Source organism: Thalassophryne amazonica, chromosome 2 (genome assembly GCF_902500255.1).
Source record: "Thalassophryne amazonica chromosome 2, fThaAma1.1, whole genome shotgun sequence".
In the NCBI taxonomy this organism is placed as follows: Eukaryota; Metazoa; Chordata; class Actinopteri; order Batrachoidiformes; family Batrachoididae; genus Thalassophryne; species Thalassophryne amazonica.
In genome coordinates this window covers 96413540-96428395 of record NC_047104.1, presented here as the reverse complement: position 1 = coordinate 96428395, position 14856 = coordinate 96413540, and the positions used below count along the sequence as shown (strand labels likewise).

Genomic DNA, 14856 nt, shown 5'->3' with positions numbered 1-14856 from the left:
TCAAAATGAGCAAATATTTGCACAAAACAAAAACGTCTATAAGTTTGACATTAAATATTATGTCTTTGTGGTGTATTCAATTAAATATAGGTTGAAGAGGATTTGCAAATCATTATATTCTGTTTTATTTACATGTCACACAACATCCCACCTTCAGTGGAATTGGGGTTGTATTTTGGGAATAGCTGAAGTAAGTCACTTCATGTTTTGGTGCTGAAAGTGAGGACGTTTGAGAAAAAAAAAAATGGCTGATCAAAGTGAAGAGACCACAGTGCAGTTGCTTCTCGGTGAACAGCAAACTGAGAAACTGAAATGAATGCGTCGGATGATACACAGTTCTACCACAAGATTGATTCAGATTGATGGTGAAATATCACAGGACAATCCAGATGTAAGCTGTGTGCGGGAGATGCTGGCTATGTTGTCAGCAAAGGAGGATAGTTTGAGTTAGATTGATGTAAAAACTCACTCCCCTGGAAGAAGTGAATGCAGAGATTGAACTGGCAGAGGGGAACATATGAACCACATTATCGGGATGAAAACATGAGCTCATTGTCTTTTGAGGGCACGAGTCTGTGGGTATTAACAACCACCTACTTGATTGTCTTAGTGATACGAGTGCTAACTTTGTAGGATCCCAGAACAGCAGTCTGACATTTTAAGTTGTCAAAGCTGATAATTGAGAAATTTAATGGAGATGTGAGTTTGTGGCAGGAATTCTGGAAGGTGTATGATGCTGCCATCCACAGCAACAATGCACTTTGTAAGACAGAAAAACTCACTTATCTGAAACCTTACCTGATGGGGCCAGTTGCAAAGGCAGTCACGGGACTCTCACCAACAGACAGTAATTATGATGATGCACTCAACATAGTCCAAAGCAGATTTGGAAGAAATGATCTGATTGTAAATGCACCTCACTTCTGTGAGGCAAATAAGTATTTGATCCACTGTCCATTTTGCAAGTTTTTCCACCTACAAAGAATGGAGAGGTCTGTAATTGTTATCATAGGTACATTTCAACTGTGAGAGACATAATCTAAAAAGAAGCTCAGAAATTTAAATAATTAATTGCATTTTATTGCATGAAATAAGTATTTGATACAATACGAAAATGGACCTTAATATTTGCTACAGCAACCTTTGGTAGCAAGTACAGAGGTCAGATGTTTCCTGTAGTTCTTGACTAAGTTTGCACACACTGCACTCTTCCATACAGATCTTTTCCAGAAATTTCAGGTTTTGAGTTTCAGCTCCCTCCAAAGATTTTCTATTGAGTTCAGGTCTAGAGACTGGCTCGGCCACTCCAGGACCATGAAATACTTCTTACGGAGCCACTCCTTAGTTGCCCTGGCTGTGTGTTTCAGGTCATTGTCATGCTGGAAGACCCAGCCACGAGCCATCTTCAATGCTTTTACTGGGGGAAGGAGGTTGTTTGCCAAAATCTTGCAATACATGACCCTATCCATCCTCCCTCCAATACGGTACAGTCGTCCTGTCCCATTGCAGAAAAGCACTACCAAAAATGATGTTTCCACCACTAAGCCTTACAGTTGGGATGGTGTTGTTGAGGTTGTTGTCATGCTCCAAACACGGCCAATAGAGTTGATACCAAAAAAACTGTTCTTTGGTCTCATTTGACCCCATGACCTTCTCCCATGCCTCCTCTGGATCATCCAGATGGTCACTGGCAAACTTGAAACGGGCCTGGACATGTGCTGGCGTGAGCAGGGGGACCTTGCTGCCCTGCAGGATTTAAAACCATGACGGCCTAGTCTGTTACTAATGTAATCTTTGCGACTGTAGTCCTGGCTGTCTTCAGATCATTGACCAGGTCCTTCTGTGTAGTTCTGGGCTTTCTCAGAATCATCCTTACCCCACGAGGTGAGATCTTGCATGGGGTTCCAGACCGAAGAAGATTGACAGTCATCTTGTGTTTCTTCCACCATTCTCTAATAATTATGCCAACTGTTGTTGTCTTCTCACCAAGCTGCTTGCCTGTTGTTCTGTAGCCCACTCCAGCCTTGTGCAGTTCTACAGTTTTGTCCCTGGGGTCGTTAGACAGCTCTTTGGTCTTTGCCATGGTGGATAGGTTGGAGTGTGATTGATAGTGTGTGTGAACAGGTGTCTTTTATACACTTGAGTTCAAACGGATGCAGTTAACTAAACAGGATTTCAATTAATACAGGTAAAGATTGCAGAATAGGAGGGCTTCTTAAAGAAAAACAGAGGTCTGTGAGATCCAGAATTCTTGCTATTTTGTAGGTGATCAAATGCTTATTTTGTGCAATAAAATGCAAATTAATTACTTAAAAATCATATAATGTGATTTTATGATTTATTTATTTAGATTCTGTCTCTCACAGTTGAAGTGTACCTATGATTAAACATTACTGACCTCTACATTCTTTGTAGAGGTCGTGAGACATGTCCTTTAACTAAAGTGACATGAAATATACAGTGACATGGCTAAAATGCTTCTCTATTACCCGTGTGTAGAAAGGGTAACTCCGCTAGTACACACACCCACCATGATAGACTGAACCTACCTGGACCCAAATCTGAGAGCTACAACATGGATAATATCTTTGGAGATTGTCATCAGAAATCAGTTGAATATTTTTCTTGAATGCTTCAGCTCGAGCATGCTATTTTTAAGAATATTATTGTCAGTGTGGCACACAGTTGTAAACCGTCCAACTGTAGTGCACCGTTTGAAGTCTCGTCTTGCTTAGGCTGGCCTGCTGGTAAATCAAGTGATTGATTGCCTAGATCTGAATAGGTCACTTTTCCCCCCTCTATTTTCATCTGCATTAGATGCTGAGCAGATGCATTAAAAAATGTGGCTCTGTGATATACTCTAAAAACAAAACTGATTTTTTTTTTTTTTTTTTTTTTTCTTTCTTTGATGGAGACAAAATTTTGCTCTCCCACTTATATTTCTTGGAACCAACATAATATAGTACCTCTCTTGTCTTTACTGAACTCTGAAAATGTTGCATTTGTATTTGTAAACTGTCTTCACTGATTATCACTTTCTTCCTGTCTTTATTTATTTCCTCCTTTCCAGGCTAAAAACGATCCTTTCAAAAAGGAACCCACCAAGACAGAAGTGGAGGACAAAACAAGTGAAAAGCACAGTTCTGCAGTGATAAAATTGACGAGCAAGTGGGTGAACAAAACATTTGATGATTCCTTGTTCAGTGAAAGTAAGTTTAACAATCACTTTCTCTACATACAGGTCACAGCCATCTCACAAAAAAGATGATAAGAAATCAGATAAATTGTCAGAAAGGGACAATGAGTCACCCAAGAAGCAGGAGACTAAAAGTGGAAAATCTGAGCCAATTTCATCAACCTCAGGCCAAGATTCCTTGAAGAAAGATGACAGAAAACATGGACGTAAGTTTTATTCTTATAAAATTGTCAGTCATTAAATTAGATGCTCCAGAGATTTATGAAAAGGTTGCTATACCTATTTGCTTTTAGGTACAAAGAGTCCAGGGAAGGTGGCAGATAATCCTGCCAAACAAGATTCTAATCCTGGTGTTATTCGACCTTTCAGAAGGGGAAGATATTTTAAGAAAGTAAGCTCTTTTATAATGATGTGCTGTTCTGCTTGAGAGTTTTGTGTTGTAAAAATGTTGACACAGAAGATTATTAATTGCTCTTTGTAGGTTTTGTTAGAATTTTTTAAATTAATAATTATTATTTTTGCTTTATTTTTTTAGCCTTATCTCAGCACGAATATGCAGAGGCGACGGCCCAAATGGTTTAACCCTCCCGGAGAGGTTTGAAACACTTGATATGAGGGACATGTGCTTTTGAGCTACTTCCTTTTAATGATAACTTATAATAGAGCTTTATTTGTTTTAAATCTTTCAGATGATGACAGCCAAAGAGGGCAGCAACGAAATCTTGTCTTTTGACAAGGTGAAGGAACAGCGGATGCGCGAACGAATGGCTCGTGTGGAACGAGCCCGCAGGGCTATGGATTTGCGCAGGTAATCTGAAAAAGATTGTTCCTGCACAATGAGATATAATGGAAACAAGGGGCTGTGTGTATTTTGAAAAACTTTGAGACTACAGTTACCTATTCTTATATCTTTATAGGCGAAGAGAAGTTGCAGAACGAGAACGTCGTGAGCATATTCAGCTGACACGAGAGCATCAAGAACGAGAGAATCTGCTTCGGGAACGCCACAGACTCGAAATGGAAAGACAAAAACTAGAAAGGGAACGCATGGAGAGGGAGAAGCTTGAAAGGGAGAGACTCCGTATAGAACAGGTATCAGAAGGATAAAGGGAAAAACTTGCCACCTCTTTTCTCTTGGCGATATTATGTCCAGCATTTGTAATCCCAATACCAATGATTATTGCCTCTTTCAGGAACGGCGTAAAGAATCGGAGCGCTTGGCACGCGAACGTGAGCAGCTTCGGAGGCAACATGAGCAGCTTCGGTTTGAGCAAGAGAAAAGGAATAACCTTAAACGAGGTCGTGAAGTGGAACACAGGTATTCAAACAGTGTTTTTAGCAGTCATTATTGTGGCCACAGATGTTTGGCTTTTAGAGGTTGTACATCAGGAAAAAAGTAAATTAGATAGAATTATTCCTATTTTAAGGTATGTTGTTAAGAATCAATTTCAATTCAGTTTCAGTTTATTTCCTTTATATAGCGCCAAATCACAACAGAGTTGCCTCAAGGCGCTTCACACAGGTAAGGTCTAACCTTACCAACCCCCAGAGCAACAGTGGTAAGGGAAAAACTCCCTCTGAGGAAGAAACCTCAAGCAGACCAGACTCAAAGGGGTGACCCTCTGCTTGGGCCATACTACAAACATAAATTACAGAAATAATTCACAGAACAATTCACGGATGAATATACAAGAATTGCTGTTGGTGCACAGGATAGGAGGGTCGCCAACACAAACACAACTCCTATCTCTGGATGGAGCTGCACCTTAAACAGAAAAAACAGAATCAGGCATCAGAAAGACAAAAAATACTGTATAATTTGCCAGCATTAATCAACAAGAAAAACAGAAGAAATACTAAGGTGATCGCCGGCCGCTAGCCCTAAGCTTCACTAAAAGACCCAGAATTTAGGTGAAGTTGAGGCCGCGGCCCACTTCAATTAGTAATAACATGAATTAAAAGAGTAAAAAGTGTAAAACAAAACTGCACCAGTATGCTAGCCATATGAAAGGGAAAATAAGTGCGTCTTAAGTCTGGACTTGAAAGTCTCTACAGAATCTGATTGTTTTATTGACGCAGGGAGATCATTCCACAGAACAGGGGCAAATCACCTGCAAATCAGCTAACGTATAAGGAAGAAAAATGATTTACTTCTTTTTTCTGTTTTTTTTTTTTTTTTTTTTTGAAGGATGCAACTTGGGAAAACAAATGGGAAACTGATAAACATTATTCTTAAACAGGCATGTAGTATACTGCTTCTTACACATACTTTAGTAAGGATGAGGAGAGGGTAGCTATGAAGAGGATGAATAGTGGAAAGGCAGTCAGTCCAGATAATATTCCAGTGGAGTCATGGAAATGTCGAGGAGAGATGGCAGTGGGTTTATCACCGGATTGTGTAATAAAATCTTGGAAAGGGAGAGGATGCCTGAGGAGTGGAGATGAAATGTGCTGGTTCCTGTTTTAAGAACATGGGTGATGTGCACAGCTGCAGTAACGACAGAGGCATTACACTGATCAGCCACAGCCTGAAGTTCTGGGAAAGAGTAGTAGTAGAAGCTAGGCTTAGAAAACAGATGATCTGTGAGCAGCAGTATGATTTCATACAGAGAAAGAGAGAGCTGAACGCCTGTCTAAACTGAGAAATCGGGGAAGAAAGATCATGGTCGAGGAGGTGACCAACAACCCGATCGACACTCTGTCAGAGCTCCAGCATTTCTCTGTGGAGAGAGAAGAACCTTCCAGAAGTGCAACCATCTCTGCAGCAATCCACAAATCAGGCTTGCATGGTAGAGTGGCCAGACGGAAGCCACTTCTTAGTAAAAGGCACATGGCAGCCCACATGGAGTTTGCCAAAAGGCATCTGAAGGACTCTCAAACCATGAGAGACAAAATTCTCTTATCTGATGCGACAATGATTGAGCTCTTTGATGTGAATGCAGGCATCATGTTTGGAGGAAACCAGGCACCAACCCTATAGGGATGACCCGATCCACATTTTTTCACTTCTAAGCCGATCTCGATACATGAATTTGGATATCTGCTGATACCGATACTATTCCGATACCAGGGCTCTGTTTGCTTTAATATTATTATACAAGGTCTGCGAGAAAAGTAACGGACCTTTTTATTTTTTTTCAAAAACTATATGGATTTGATTCATATGTTTTTACGTCAGCCAAGCTTGAACCTTCGTGCGCATGCGTGAGTTTTTCCATGCCTGTCGGTTGCGTCATTTGCCTGTGAGCACGCCTTGTGGGAGGAGTGGTCCAGCCCCCTCGTCGGATTTTCATTGTCAGGAAATGGCGGAATGATTTGGGCTTTTTTTCCATCAGAATTTTTTCAGAAACTGTTAGAGACAAGCAGCTGGAAACCATTCGAAAAATTTAAGGACTGTTACTACAGCTTTAAGGACGCCCCACAATGGCACACGGCGCGCCGCGCTCCAAGCCGCCATCAAGAGGCAGAAAACACCACATCATTTCTAAACGGATGGCTGTGTGGAGCCGGGACCGTCGTGTGCAATTTCTCTGGTTATCACAAGAGCTGGACATCAGCCATTTTCCGGCAGATTTCACTTTTAACAAGAGATTTTGTCATGGAAAGCTGCGCGGAGGCTTCGCGCGTCACGACCGATTCGCTGATCGAGCGAGACAAAGGAACACCTCCGTTTCGGAGTGCCAGGGGACAAGTTGGGACATGTCCAGCTCTCCACAATTTCTCTTATACTCACTGGGCTGCTAAGCATTGAAAGCCGAGATAGGTATGTCCCAACTTGTCCCCTGGCACTCCGAAACGGAGGTGTTCCTTTGTCTCGCTCGACAGGCGTGGAAAAACTCACGCATGCGCACGAAGGTTCAAGCTTGGCTGTCTTAAAAACATATGAATCAAATCCATATAGTTTTTGAAAAAAATAAAAAGGTACGATACTTTTCTCACAGACCTCGTATTGTTGATTTTACGTGAGGCTATTTTGTCTCCCAGTTATAGAGCTTCATGATGAAGTGGCATAGAGGAAGATTTTCTTAAAAAGCAGACCTGAAAGTTCAGCTACAGTTTGGCAGAAGGTACATCTAAGATGCAAGCCTAGATGTGATGTTTTGGTGAAAGAATTAAGTACTTTTATTTATTTTTGGTGGTTTCTTGTGGCATTTTGGAAATGCGGAAATGTGCTCCTTCCTCAAAACGGTACATGTACTCATACACAATTTTTGGGATGCAATTTTTTTCACAGCTAAATCACGGGAGATGAGCTCCCCTGTCGAGTTGAGCTCTCTGCAGCGGAGCATGTTTACATCAGTGTGTTTAATAATCAGATAACTGTTAGTAATTGGATAACTGTAACAATCTGACCTCTCACGTTTACATGCACTTCAGTAATCTGATTATCAGAAAAACAAGATTTACATGATTTCAGTTCATAAATTGGATTTCTTTCGAAATGTACAAAAGAGAAACATCAGGCTTTGTAGGCTTTATGGAGAAAAGATAGTGCTCGCTCTCTCTCTCTCTCTCTCCATCCTCTCCCTCTGTCTCTAGCTCTCCAAGAATTTAGCTTTTTAGAATGCTGAAATGCGCGCAAATGTAAGAGAAGGAAATAATTCTTATTAAAGGTATACATGTTTAACATACATGTAATTGGGGCCACCGTTGGGTCAGTGGCTGAAGTTTCATCTCTTGGAACACCAGATGGCACATGGTCCATGAGTACATGTACCATTTTTAGGTAGGAGTGCATTTCCAAAGTGCCACAAGAAATGATTAATAAATAAATAAATGTAATTAATTTACTCTTATTTGGAGTCAGTCTGGGTAAATTGTTGCACCCTTCCTGTCGGCTCTTTTCGTCTTTCTGCCCCCGGTTAAAAAATCTTCATGTTCTTTAATGTGGTCCTTTTTCATATGTTTGATTTAGTTCGCTGTATTGTAGGTCACAATGGAGCTTCCGCCTCTCAGTACAGCGGCTTTGCAAACATTGCACGTTGCTGTCTTGCTTTGCGATGTTTCTAGTATTATATATTTCCACACAGCGGACATGTTACGAAAGGTTGGTCAGCGACATTGCTGCTTAGCCACCTGCTAGCTGGCTGCAAACTGCGAAAGAAACCTCTCGATCGGGTGCGTTTCTCATTAGTCCGCATCTCATTGAAACACTCCTCTGTTCAGGAAACTCCGCAGCCAGCCAGCCAGCCAGCAGCACTTGTGGAGTCATTTCAGTAGAACACACACACACAGATGTGGCTTCTGATCTGTGAATTACGTTGGTATTAACATCACGTTGAGCAGATGGAATCAGTCATTGAAATCGCCTGGTGGAGTGGGTAGTTGCATAGAAAACCTGCACCTTCTTGGCCCTTTCTGGTATCAGTTTGAGACCTCTGGTCTAACTGGTTGCTGATGGCTATGAGACATAATATGGAAGAGGAGCATCATAAGGTTCATCTTGATCCCAAATAACTGGTGACTGCCGTTACAGTGGACTAATGAAAGTACAGTTGGTCACGCATGAAGACCCAAGTCCATGGGCCAGTGAACTTTACCGGTGTGAAGGACTGGGTCACAATGCTCACTTGACTCAATAATTGTGGATGCTTGGTTTCATCTACTTTGTTTTTGCATGTTTGACTATTCTTTGTTGTACTTTATTTGTTCTTTATCAGTGCTAGTATGGCCAAAGCATATGGTCACCCCTCTGAGTCTTGTCTGCTTGAGGTTTCTTCCTACAATCAAAAAAACAAAAAGCCATAGCGAGTTTTCCTTTCCACCGTTGCCATTGTACTTGCTCAGATGGTGAGTCAGGTTACGCCTTACCTTTATGAAGTGTCTTGGGGCAACTTAAGTTGTAATCGGGTGTTATTTAAATAAATTGAACATCTTACAAACAAACAACCAAACAAAAGCAAATCATGGAAAAAAAAATGGCTTGGGCACAACACAATGCATGATCAAGAGGTGGTTGAATAGCTTCATCTTTATTTGACTGACAACCAGAGGAGCGTAATTGCTTGGGGTATGAGAGCTCCTCTCTGTTTCTCTGTGAGTGTCCTTGCTGTGGTTAAACAAAAATACAGCTGTAGACCGTGACACATTAACAGCAAACACCAATGTTTTTTTTAGTTTGTCAGTGAGGGATAATTGGAATTTTATTTAATTGATGCATCAGACTATGATATGTGTAACTTCTCCTTACTGTCATTCCATATGAAATCACCAAACGTCCCAGTTTTATGGTTTTAGAACTGCCTGGTTTTGATATATTTTGTAGCCAGTGTTGAGAGAAGAAGAATGGTCTAGAACTAGAACAGATATTAACTTGATACTTTGAGAATTTGTTTATTCTGTCTTAAAGTTTATGTAAAATGTACAGTTGAAGCAGTTAACTCCCTGGGGGCCATGCAATTAATTACCAAGAAATCTAATTTGAAAAAAATGTTCAGAAAGTGTGCTGACTTTGATGTGCATTTAACCGTATTTGGCTTGTCATGTAAAAAATGCTGTTTGGCATGTTGGTAGTACTAATGTTAGGCTTCCTTGGGATGCAAAGAACACCACCACAATGTCCTCAGATTTTGCCCAAAATTAACCCTTGTCCGGCTATTTTTTACCAAATATGTTCCTTTGGCGCCCCCTTTTGGGCATGCGGGAATCTTTTGATTTTTGTTTTGTTGGTCTCAAATGAAAGGTCTTCATTGGAGCTTCAAATTAAACCTGGTACCAACATCTAACAAAGATGCCTAATGGGAAAACAAGTGCCCTCTTTATTGGTAATCTTCAGTTTTCAGCTTAAAATAGACCTGCATTGAAATAAATGCAGTCAGATCTTTGGACCAAAAAATGACTTATATTTACACATAAGATCCTTCTGAATGTAGTAAAGTAAATCTGCAAGTCATTCAACTGAGAAATCTTTGGTTAAAATGACAAATTTACAGCTAAAATTTGGCCCTCCGTAAAACTGTCAGCACACCCATGACGTTGCTGAGACGCAAGAGAGAAGACCCTATCCCAGCATGCATTGCACGTGCCAACTGTAATTTGTGGATTTCCGTCAGTTTGCATCTCTTACAAAAGCACCTTTTTATTGTCTTATACGGAAGGATCGACCTTTTTTAAAACTTCATATTGTCTTGCGGCATGTTTGGTGAGTATACATTTCTTTTATTTTTCTTGTCCCCAAAAATTATTTTTGGGGACTTTTCATACGACCATTTGATTGAGTGGTGTCGCATTGAAAATCTACTGTCTTTAGCCTCCGGTGTTACCATTGCAGGGTACGGATGCGGGACCCCCAAAGAATCCAAGTCATTAAAAAGATACAAACCTCTCAGTGTCCACGGAGCTCTGCAGCTGCGATTACTGAGACCGTGCGGCGCTGCGGATTTTTCCGCAAGAAGTCTGTCCTTGTGGGCTGCCGGAGCGCTCTGCATCAAAACAGCGAGCGTAGTCTCTGGACTTGTTGCCAATTTGGCCGCACCTCCATTCAGTAGACAAGGAGGTGGTGCTGGAGTTGGCTGCAGCTCTGCACAGCAGACACGGGGACAGTGTGAGTGGCCCGCTGTGGCATTTACCGAGCCCGCAGACTCGGTAAGCGCATCGGAGGCAGTGAGAGCATGGCGTAAGGGTCGGGGAAGAACGTTGCCCGCTGTCGCCGCTGATCTGAGCATGCAGAGCTGTATCTCGCATTCATTGCAGCTTACTTTTGGATGTTGAAACCAGGATGTGTATAACAGTAACATTACTAACAGATAAAATGAATTTCAGTGCGGGATCGGACTGAAGGCGCAAGCGCTCCGTCTTCTCCCTCACGTCACAGCAGTGTCCCGGATGTACAAACAGTTTTCGTGGAGGGCCAAATTTTAGCTGCAAATTTGTCATTTTTAAACGAAGATTTCTCCGCTGAATTACAAATTTGGGCTTGCAGATTTACTTTACTGCATTCATAAGGGTCTTACAAATACATATCAGCGATTTCTTTCTGAGATCTGACCACATTTATTTCAATGCAGGTCTACTTTAATCAAAATGTACATTAAAATGTACATAAATGTAGAGGAAATATATGACAGTCTATACGATAGCCATTCTGAAATCCATCCAGCATGTATACACATACATTGCTACATTATAAACAATGTCTGTATCACTGAATAAACAAAGCACAGTAACTGACGTGTAGCTAGCTGTACATAAGCTATGCCCATGCATGGATTAACTTAAGTTCATGCAAAGGTGGTTATTAATCATATGAATGGAATTTTTCCTTAATGTTGACTTCAGACTCATCTTGCATAGGTTTGCTTGTGACAGAATGATCCCTGTCACAAGCAAACCTATGCGATTTCTTCAACTGTACATTTTACACAAACTTTAAGACAGAATAAACAAATTCTGAAAATATCAAGTTAATATCTTTTCTAGTTTTTGATTTATGGCCAAGTAAACATGGTCACAAATGGGGAACAGAGGGTTAACACGGACACGCCCCCCCTTTTTCAAACCCCCATAGAATATAAACGAAACAAGATATTGAGCTGCCGCCAAGACCATTCTTCTTCTCTTAACATGAGCTACAAAATATATCAAAACCAGGCAATTCTAAAACTGTAAAACTAGGACCTCCCCTTATTTCGGATGATTTCATATGGAATGACCCCTTATCCACTTCATGGATTTCAATAAAATAATAAAATGTCGACCAGTGGTGGTATACCATGTGAAGATGTGCATGAAGGAAAAAAATATCTGGTCTGATGCTGTGAAGGGGAATTAATTGCACTATTCCCCACACACATCCACACACACTTCATATTTGTCATTTACATGTGCAGAGGTTTGTTAATTCAGGTATTCAGGCAAGCAACTTGTATGGCAGAGCAGGGGTGTAATTTTGTGTTTTATCACAGTTCTATAGTTTTGTTGCCATTTGATTTTTATTTCACCTCCTCATCACTGATTGCTTGTTGACTCATGGGTTATTCTGCACCACTAATTTTTCAAAAAGACTTAGTTACACAGTAAGTGTTAATGGTAAGTATACCGCTCAAAGGCTAAGAATTATTTAATAACCAGAATTGCACGCACATATATATATATATATATATATATATATATGTGTGTGTGTGTGTATATATATACATTTTAGATTGTAATTTTGCCTTCTCCTTCATCCACAGAATTATAACACTTATGATCTTAACCCTAATGTGCTACTCCTTTATGTTTCAGTCGCAGGGTTGAACCGTATTGGAATACCAACAAGAAGATGCAGTCTGAGTCTAATGTTCGTTTAAACCAGGCCTCCAACTACAACAGACAGCAGAACCGCTTTGCAAACTTCAACCCACGAGAGAGAGGTCGCTTTCCAGATGTTGCTGCTGAACAGTCCAACACATTTGACAGGTACATTAAATGCAGATGCAAAGTTAATGCCCACAATCAAAAGGACAGTCAGGGACATAAGTAGTTGGGTACTGACACACTTCTTGTCATTCTGCCTCTGTATACCACCACAATGGGGGAGGTGATGGTCTAGTGGTTAAGGTGTTGGCTTAATCCCCTATTGCTCCCGGTGTGTAGTGAGCGCCTTGTATGGTAGCACCCTGACATCGGGGTGAATGTGAGGCATAATTGTCAAGCGCTTTGAGCGTCTGATGCAGATGGAAAAGCGCTATATAAATGCAGTCCATTTACCATTTACAGTGGAGTTGAAATTAAACATTCAAGATAATGATTTTAGTGTTGACTTTCAAGGGGTTTAATAACAGACTTTTCATACAAACCATCACTTTTATTGCAGCCAGTTTTCTTTATGACCCTGTCATACCTTGACCATGTCAACTACGCGTATGCCACTCTGTTAAAAACACTGGCATATGCGGTTTTTCGTCAAATAAATTGATGCAGCTGTCACACCTTGATAACTTAACCTCCGTATTCTGACAGCCTTGTGTCCACCGAGCGGTTCAGGTTGGTACTACGAGGTACTATATGTGTCGAAAGAGTTAGGTCTGGCTTGGTTTGCATTTTCACCTCAGACAGAAGACCCTTTGTTTAGCAGGTGGAACACTTAAATGAGGAGCATGTCATCCAGTACATGAACTGTGTCACACGGCGTCTCCGTTCCACACGGAGGCTTAACAGTACCGTATTTTCTGCACCATAAGGCGCACCTAAAAGCCTTAAATTTTCACAAAAATCGGCCATGCACCCTATAATCCGGTGCGCCTTATGTGCGCACTGAATTCCAAAATCTGTAAAAACGACCGACGTTGTCTTTGACCGTCGGAATATTGGACCATTTCCCGCTGACACAAGGACGTAATACGTAAAGTACGTACGCTAGCAGCATAGAGTACGTACCCTGGCAGCGATAAACCAATCGGAGAACATTACGTAATACGTAAAGTACGTACGCTGGTAGCGCAGAGTACGTACGCTGCCAGCGATAAACCAATCAGAGAAGAGTCCGTGAGTCCGTGGTATGTACACTTACCTCCGCCACTCCTCCGATAGTTACCTTATACTACAGGTATCCTGCAAAACAACATTTGTTTGTCTAAGGACCCCCGAAAATGGCGCCAGCGAAGAGACATGCTTACGAGGCTCAATTCAAACTGCAGGCTATCAGTTACACGGTTGTTCATGGGAATAGAGCAGCTGCGAGAGGAAACAAGAAAATGAACTGCGCCAAGTTAAAAAAGACCAAACGGAGTTTCCGTAGAAACAAAGTGAGGTGGCCACAGCTAAAAGACCAGCTGTTCAATTCAGACACAGAAGATGAGGACTTTGATGGAAAATAATGTGAGTACCATATTGTTAAATACCGTAGTTCAGAGTTGTTAAAAAGTTCAATTAAACTCACAGTTTTGCTTCCGTGACCTTTTTTTTTTTTTTTTTGTAGACTATATGTTTTAGCGTGCGCCTTTTGTAAGGGTTAAGTACCTGCTAATTGAGGCTGCACCTTATAATCCGGTGCGCCTTTTGTAAGGGTTAAGTACCCGCTAATTGAGGGCGCGCCTTATAATCTGGTGCGCCTTATGGTGCAGAAAATACGGTAATTTTAACATTATTTATTTATTTTTGTGGATCATGGGATTTAATTTTATCGTGTGCAGACAGAATCGACTGATGTCTGTGGTGAACACTGAGATGTAAATGAGGCATGCTGTGGCGCAAAGTACCGGTTGAGACACGCACCCCAAAGCAAAACACAGACCCACTTGTTTCTCCACGACAAGGAGTTCAAGTATTTTTAGATGTCGTTTTCCAAAATTAGGAGACTTTATGTAGATATGTGTTCATGAGGATGTGATGATGAATCCAACTGAACTGAACCGGTAAGATTAAGACTTTATATTTACTCCATTGAAACAGTGTGTTTCCATGAGGACTGCAGCTTTCAACCAATCAATGGACAGCATGAATGGATGTATTTTGAGTTATGAGTAAATTGCAAGAAACATGTCAACAGTTGCATTACTTATGTCCTGCATGTGCGGGCTGGCATACATTGAAAATGTTTGGGTTGCCCAAACTTTTTCGAGGTGCTCGGCGTATTGTGATGTATATCAGTGTGCTTCAAAATGTTCTTAACTTACACAAAACGTGCCCATAATATATTAGACGTATGCAGCATTTTTTTTTTTCTGTAAACAATTGAC

The 14856-nt window shown here is 41.0% G+C and overlaps 1 protein-coding gene across 2 annotated transcripts in view; it reads left to right on the top strand.

The window, feature by feature from the left end:
• sltm (SAFB-like, transcription modulator) overlaps positions 1 to 14856 on the top strand; it is a 68099-nt gene that overhangs the window by 34649 nt on the left and 18594 nt on the right. For both annotated transcript variants that reach the window (XM_034190131.1, XM_034190121.1), the window contains exons 9-16: positions 3071 to 3168; positions 3242 to 3402; positions 3490 to 3587; positions 3732 to 3791; positions 3886 to 4004; positions 4114 to 4288; positions 4390 to 4514; positions 12422 to 12595. In XM_034190131.1, coding sequence (XP_034046022.1) covers positions 3071 to 3168; positions 3242 to 3402; positions 3490 to 3587; positions 3732 to 3791; positions 3886 to 4004; positions 4114 to 4288; positions 4390 to 4514; positions 12422 to 12595 — 1010 coding nt within the window. The remainder of the gene's footprint in view (positions 1 to 3070; positions 3169 to 3241; positions 3403 to 3489; positions 3588 to 3731; positions 3792 to 3885; positions 4005 to 4113; positions 4289 to 4389; positions 4515 to 12421; positions 12596 to 14856) is intronic.